Source organism: Micropterus dolomieu, linkage group LG08, assembly GCF_021292245.1.
Source record: "Micropterus dolomieu isolate WLL.071019.BEF.003 ecotype Adirondacks linkage group LG08, ASM2129224v1, whole genome shotgun sequence".
Lineage (NCBI taxonomy): Eukaryota > Metazoa > Chordata > Actinopteri > Centrarchiformes > Centrarchidae > Micropterus > Micropterus dolomieu.
The window spans coordinates 8,210,230-8,217,934 of record NC_060157.1 but is presented as its reverse complement, the minus strand read 5'-3'; the positions used below and the strand labels follow the sequence as shown (position 1 = coordinate 8,217,934).

Here is a 7,705-nt window from a genome sequence, read left to right as displayed (position 1 = left end):
TGTGTTATCTACTAATTTTTGCGGTTGAAAAGTTGATCCATATAAATAAAACAATTCCCTTTACAGGTTTTCAAATTTAGCCATGACCCAGCATTATTCATTGTAAAGATGTGAGAGCAAAGCACAAAGTGAGGTAAATGTACGAGAAGATGAAGTATGTGTTTGATAACATGTAAAAACACGTTCACATAAAAGTAAACTTCTCCTGTTTTTTTTGCATGGAATGTGTTTGAACAACTTTACCATTCCACAAGCAAGATATTAACAAGAACCCAAAATACTAAACAGTATCCTCTTTGTTTCCCTACTTGTCACTATTGCTGTGTAATGATGTGTTGGCTTAGAAGTAATCGACAAGTGTGCGCTTTACAGTGATAACGAGCTTGAAATACAGCGACAGGTATCGTCGTATCATTTACCTCAACATCACCGCTTAATATAGTTCAGTGAATCACAATTTCAGTCTAATTACATGAGAACTCCTAAACAAGATTTTTAAGTTTAAACACACCTGTCTTTTCGTGCAAATTTATAAAGTAGAATCCCATACCACTCCCCAGACAAAGACACCATATATTGACCCTATTTCCATTTCTTTTCCAAAAGAAATTCTGTTAATTATGTACGTACTTTGTGGTATTCCTCCACTTCAGAGGAATGTTGTGTTCACGGCTGACTTTCAAACAGGATGGTTCTAAGGCGTCTAGAATTAATGGAATCCTTTTCTTTACTACAACCCTGTTTGCAAAGACAATTTTAAACCTCAAAATCTTGCCAAGATCAGTTTTAAAATGTTTTTTCCTCAGCAAAACGGAGATGTTGACAACTCTCAGGAAGTCATGCTGACCAGTGCACAAAAGAGAACGTAATCTCAGAAGCAGAGTGGTTCAGGCATCCTGTCAGTCTCGGCTGGGACCATTCGGGTAGTTGGCAGAGAGAAATACAATGCTGTGCAGAAGCAGTGACACCTCTGAGTCTGCAATAAGTCAATAAGGATTAAAGGAGGAGTTCAACATTTTAAAGTTTAATGAGAAGATTGATACCACTTTAGAATTCCACTAATTTTACAAATTGATGCTGGGGAGTTTTATAAAGCCTTTTGTGGCTCCAGAGCTGTGTGATAGCTGTCTGATAGATTTCCCCAAGTGATGTCACTTGAGTCAGCTTGAATTGGGCGTACAAGTGGATTCTGGGTAATGGGTAATGGTAATGCTGGGTAATGTAGGTGCCAGGTTTTTGACGAAGAAGAATGTATGGAATATTAACACGACTATATCTAGTATAAGCTTAATAAAAAGACTGGAAATAGGGGGAAACAGCCAGCCTGGCTCTATTTAAAGGTAATTGTGCCCAGCCAAAACTTACAAATACACATAATCCCCATAAAACCATACTGTTGATTTTATACTAAGATATAACATGTTGTCCTATGATGGACCAGTGACCCCCCCCCCAGAAACAGAACCAGGCCAGCTGTTTTCCTGTTTCTTTAAGCTAAGCTAAAACGCTGCTGGCTGTGGCTTCGTATTTGCCATGAAAGTGGTATCAATCTTATCATCTAGCTCTTGGCAAGAAAACAATAAGCATATTTCCCCAAACATTTTAAGTATTCCTTTGAATATTAGACAAAACAGACATGTCAACAGGATACAGTTGAAGTCAATAAAATTACAAAAACATCCAAATGGAAATACCTTTCAAAGAGGAGGACATCTGAAGCCACTGGAATAACCACTCGCGACACTGGTTAATGCAAAGACTATTAGAATTGAGCCCCCTTACGTAACAAGCCTGAAAAGAGAAAAATATTATGTTTTTATAACACGGCTTACTGAGGGTTACACAGCAAAAACGTGTAATTCGTCAAGTCATGCAGAGCGACTGACCTGTCTGAGTTCGAAGTCACTCAGCTGGTGAGGGCCCAGCCTGCTGAGGGCCCGGTCCAGCTGGAGCAGCTCCAGGCCATGGCTGTTCAGCCGTCGGCCAATCAGGAACCCTGGTAGGAGAGGCGTCAGGAAGAGCAGGCGGCTGACATGTCTCTTGATTGGACATTGGAACACAGACAGAAGATGTTTTCAAGTGGTGTTCAGGTTCAACAAAGCTTTTTGCATTTCGTGTCAATAGAATGGCTTTTAGTGAAGAGAGGAGGGGTTTTACTAACCATCTGATCCACGCTCATTCTCTTTATACCCAAAGGGGGTCCAGAAAACAAGCTCCGAACGGCAAGGATTTCTGACACTTGAGGGGTTTCTCCACTTTGCACCTGAAAATACACAAAGTCAGTTTATCCCGCTTTCAATGGATTATTTATACTAGACTACTGGGGGTAAAAAGAATCAGGTGTGAAAATGCAGTTTGATACAGTTCACAGCTAAATAGTTTAAGTATTTAAGTAGCGCGGTCTCTGCTATATTGTCTTTACATTGGAGCTTCAACATGATGAAAAATAATCAGAACTGGTTTGCACCAGCTATTTGTAAATAAAGTTTGTGCGTAAAGATCTTAGTAATTACTTCCTAGTTTCAAACTAGTCTGTAGACCGTCAAAATCGGAAAACATCTTATTTACATGTAACCAATGTTATTTGGACATTTAGTCTAATGTTGGCTTAAAGTTTTCTAGTTTGAGGTATATTGTGCATTTTTGTGAATTATAATTTAAAATCTTTCCAATTAACTATATTATTAAACTGATTTTTGATCAGGTGTCAACAATGTTCAATTACTAGTCGTAGAAAGTAATTAAGTCTATTCACTATAGTGCTTAAATACAGTTTTGAGTTACTTGTACTTCACTCAAGTATTTCTATTTGATGCTTCTTTATACTTACACTCCACAGGCATATATTGTATTTTTTAATCCAGCAGTTTATGGACAGCTATAGTTACTTTTCAGATCAAGGTTTAACGTAAAAAACATGTTATGCTTAGAAAATATAATTCATTGTCAAAGACGGTTCCCAACATTACCTTGTTTTACAAATAAAATTGGAAATGCACGTCTTCAGTTCAGGGTAGGGGTTTGTGTATCTGTAATTTTGGAATTGGTTTGCTTGAGATTACACAAGCCTACCACTTGGTACGCCTGTTCATTCAGTTGTTTATTCAGTTGATAAATTGATTTCTACTTGTAGAAAAGGTAAATAAATTAGACTCCTGGTGTTTGTCAATTAATTCTTACATTCTTTTAATTTATATCTGTTCAGTCACCTTATGTAAAGTGAATGCATCAATGTATGCTCTATAATTATGTTCAAGAATATTTGCAATATAATAGTGCAATTTATAGCTGGTAGTACTAGAACAGATGGCCAATATGGGTGAAAGGAGAATATACAACCTATCCTGCCACATTTTCCTCATAATAATACAGAATTCTCAATGACTTCACTTACTTTAGCACACAGGTCCTTGAGGCGACTCTGGAGCTGATTGTCTTTGACCTGGAGGCTCGTATACTCGAGCCCCTTGAGCACTGGCCAGTGGTGCCGGACCCTGAGGGAATGGTACACTCCCTGAAACTCTACCTGCTGCCTGGGAGTCCAGAAATGAGGGATCAGGAGCTGGCGGGGGAAAAAGTACCTGGCAGTGAACAGGAGGGGATGATAGCAGAGAGAGGAGAGACACATGGAGTGACGGATAAATGTGAATCAACAGGAAAGTACAGCACGGAAATCCAATACAATGTAGGACTAGTATTCAGAGGGACATAAATGAACATTACTATATTTTCAGAATGTTTTTCTGAATAAAAAGGGTGCAAGTGTAATGAAAAGATGGTTATTTCGAAGTAACTCACATCAAGACAAAAACCAGGTAGTTGGCAAAGGGTGGGATAGAGATCACCACCAGCGGAAGGGCCTTGATCATGCCTCTGCGGAACTGCAAAATAAATGTAAAGTAAGTAAAGCTACTATAAGATAATATACATTACCTGTAATAAAACAACAGCAAGGTATTAAACAAAAACACTGCAACACAGTTCTTATACTCCCTCCTGCTATAAAATCTGTAACTGATTTACTATGATTCATGAGAATTGTCAGTACATTATGTTCCCATTCTGAATTTGCGCTGTTCATTCCTGCATTTAAAAAGATGCTAAATGCGGTACTTTTAAATATCAAAACACCAATGAATTATTATCCTTTGGTATGATTTCCATGAACAAATAAAACTACAGTAATTAGTATTGTAGCTTTCATCTCACACTAAATGACTTCTGGTAGTGTCTCAACAAATCCTCATTTCCTGTAAAGGAACTTGCTTTTTTCCCCCAGTATTTTTATGCCTAATTTAGGCATGGACATTTCATGTTTTCTATTTTCTATTTAAATTTCACTTTCCATTTCAAATTGTCCTTAATGTCATTTAAATATCGAAATTTCCTTTTCTGTCTCATTTTTCTTTTTAACGTTTAATTATAGCCTGATTATCCTGCATACTTAAATATTATACTAGTGTTTTTGCCATTTTCTCTTTGTGACGTGGATCGATCATTTTCTTTCAACTTGAATAGACTTAAGAGTGTTTTTGAAAAAGTCTAGAAACATGATCAATAATATACAGCATTTCCACCCACCAAATCATCTCTGTATTTAAAAAAAAATTAAATATTTTGTTTTTTTTTAACTCTATCTGGTTAGAAATGTGAAAATATGTTAAAGCTGGTGTCTTGCAACAGCTACACTAGGTGTGGGCATTTTGGTTTCTGAAAAAAACAAAACACTGATCATTTCAATATGAGGCAGATGCCACATTTCACTCAGCGATAGCTACACAAATAAGTTAAGTTTACCTCCCGGCTGTAATGTGTGTTCCTGCTCCCTGTGTGATGATGCACATTCAGTAAGGAGACCCACCTGTCTGAGTTTCTCCATCTCCCTGTAGGGCAAATCCTGGAACTGTAATCCATCAGAGACCATCTTTGTTTTTATCCTCCGCACATCTTTGGCATCTTCGAACAGTAGCTTGAATCCTGGAATGATTCAATTATTTTTACAAAAAATATGTTTTTTTAATAATAAATACATAAGAGAGTGAACTTCAAATGTGACGTGTTCATGTTTCTAAACTTAAATCCATTCAGATTTCATTTTAGGCTTCACTGCAACAATATTTAAACTTTAATTACTGTTAAAACCTGCAGCTATACAACAGGGAAAAGAAGGAGTGTGCGGTTTTAAAGAAATAAAAACCTTTAAAACAAGACAAAAAATGTATTTATGAGTTAACAGTGATCTTACCTTCCATAAAAGTGTGGTACAGCTGAAAAAAGCGAGGAAATCGCCTTTTGAGGAAACCTTCATATCTGCTATTTACTCTCTGGAGTCTGGAGGTGACATATCGGCCAATACCTCGTCTAACTCCGGAGGAGGAGTAGTGTCTACAAAGGGGCAACCTGATAAATAGTTAGACGTGAATAACTACTCCAGTTAGAGCATCTAAATGGATTAAACTGATTGCATTAAAATGGATTAACATCTCCTCTACACCTCCATGCCCTGGATTTTGAGAATATATTCAAGACTAAAACAACTTGGTCGTATCTTGTACGTGTACCAATGACAGCATAAAGTTCCATAATTTCAATACAAAGAAGATAACTCCGTTTACTTCATGGTATATATGCTCAAATGCCTCTTCAATCAAACATAACACGGTTGAGCATGTACAGATGTGCAGCTAGCTTAGCAAAGATTCACGTAAGATGCGAGTAAAACAACGTGTCAAATCAAGGAGGAATGAGCCATAAAGAGTGTCAAACATACCTGGACTGACAGGACATGTACGGAGTGTAAAGGCCATTTGTTATGATGTTTGTCCTGAGACCACACAGTCGGATCAAAGACAAATTGCTACACAGGCTGGAACAGGACAGCGCCATGTTTGACGCCAAGTTACGCTTACTTACCGTAATGACGCTCAAATACGACAATGCCGACGTGCATTTACCGTAATGACGGCAATATCACCCAGATTAAAAATGAGGACAATAAAAACAATTTACAAGGTTGACCCATAGACTGTGGGTTGACCACAACGAAAGTTTGTAGTCCCTTAATGCTACACACAACTTAACAGATAATTAAATGTGTATTAAAATAAGGCGACATTAAATATCTTATTTAAAAATAAAATAAAGCAATATATAGGCTATCTACAGTTATTCGTATGCAAAGGCATACACATACACTTAACATACCCAGAACATTCTGCAGTGCATTTTTTGAATTTGCGTCTGGCGAGAATTTAAATAGATGATAGATAAGATGATAACATGGTTTCATCTGACATTTGGGAAACAGTGTCCATCTTAACTGTGTTTGACCATCAATCATCATCAATGTAAAAGATAAACTACAACTAAAATAAACTACAAAATACTGATTACAGAAGCAACAACAATACTAACATTATAACAATAATGAGTATGGGCACTGCACCTGTAGGCAGACAAATGTTACAATAAAATAACATAAAACTGATTGTTATTAATTAACATATTGTTCGGCATAATGAGTACTTTTGATACCTTCCATAAATTTATTTCTGTAGTTATGTTTATTTAAGCAAAAAAACATTGAATGCAAGACTTTGACTTGTAATGGAGTAGCGGAGACCGGGTATGGTTGTAACACTTTTTGCTTCAGCAAATATAACTCTAATATAACTCAAAGTACTAAGGCTGAGCTCGAATAGTCGCAGATTCGATGCTTCGATGGGCGGAGCCTGATTCGACTGTCAATCTCACAGTCGAAGCTTCGCAGCCAAACCAGGATCATGCCATTTTGGTGATATGGGGGTGCTGAATGTCTGATTTTACATAGAACTACCAGATTCCTCCCAAAATTGTAACCCTAACCCTGGGTTGTCAGTGCGCATGTGTAGGCGTAGCGTGTATGTGTGTAGTGGCAGAAGAGGAACACTTGCTGAAGAGAAAACTCTGCACAAGACCGATGAATGACAGGCGAGAGAGAGAGAGAGAGAGAGAGAGAGAGAAAATGGTCTTCAAAAAGACTATGTCTGATGACTCGCGTGCATGTACAGTATGTGTATGTAAATTTATCTATAGAATAAACTTACTTACAGTATACTTAATAAATACTACTAAAATGTATATAATTAAAGAACATCTTTTTACATCCTCAGGTCTTACTAAAAAGAGGAGAGCGTCTGTGTGTGCTAATGTGTGTATATTCTTAATTAGAGTCACAGTCAGTGCTTGAAGTGGGCCAGTACTCACCTGTATGCAGTACCAGCCCTTCTACATTTCACTTTTTCTTGTACCACTGGAATTTCTCACAAGATGCCTGTACGCTTCTATGCCCTCTCCACCGACGGAGATGGAGTATGGAAAAGATCGAGTGCCGCTACACACGCCAGCATGTGAACAACATGTGAGTGGGGAGGACTGGTCACAGTGCTGACAAATGAATGCTGTTAACCCTGGAGTGTAGGCTTGGTGGGTCCAGACCGCAAAGGACACTATGTAAAATATTAAAATCAAGAAAGTCTCTAGTTGTATACAGGTACATCTCCTAAAATTTGAATATCATGAAAAAGTTCATTTATTTCAGTAATTCAACTTAAAAGGTGAAACTAATATATTATATAGACTCATTACATGCAAAGTGAGATATTTCAAGCCTTTATTTGATATAATTTCAATGATTATGGCTTACAGCTTATGAAAACCCCAAATT

At 37.3% G+C, this 7,705-nt stretch overlaps 2 protein-coding genes across 4 annotated transcripts in view; both read right to left on the bottom strand.

Annotated features, from left to right (window-relative positions):
* Positions 1–7,705, bottom strand: part of nemp1 (nuclear envelope integral membrane protein 1) — a 15,393-nt gene that overhangs the window by 2,956 nt on the left and 4,732 nt on the right. The window lies entirely within an intron of this gene.
* On the bottom strand, positions 7–5,898 carry letmd1 (LETM1 domain containing 1). 2 transcript variants are annotated; one of them, XM_046055219.1, is made up of 9 exons: positions 5,771–5,898; positions 5,246–5,400; positions 4,862–4,977; positions 3,799–3,881; positions 3,395–3,581; positions 2,162–2,263; positions 1,887–2,039; positions 1,695–1,791; positions 7–976 (listed from the first exon to the last, which is right to left on the bottom strand). In XM_046055219.1, exons 1-9 carry the CDS (start codon positions 5,884–5,886, stop codon positions 900–902), a joined length of 1,086 nt encoding a protein of 361 aa, XP_045911175.1. In that variant the 5' UTR covers positions 5,887–5,898; the 3' UTR covers positions 7–899. The 2 variants fall into 2 exon arrangements, with proteins under 2 accessions (XP_045911175.1, XP_045911176.1); XM_046055220.1 differs by having other exon boundaries at positions 5,246–5,385; positions 5,771–5,887.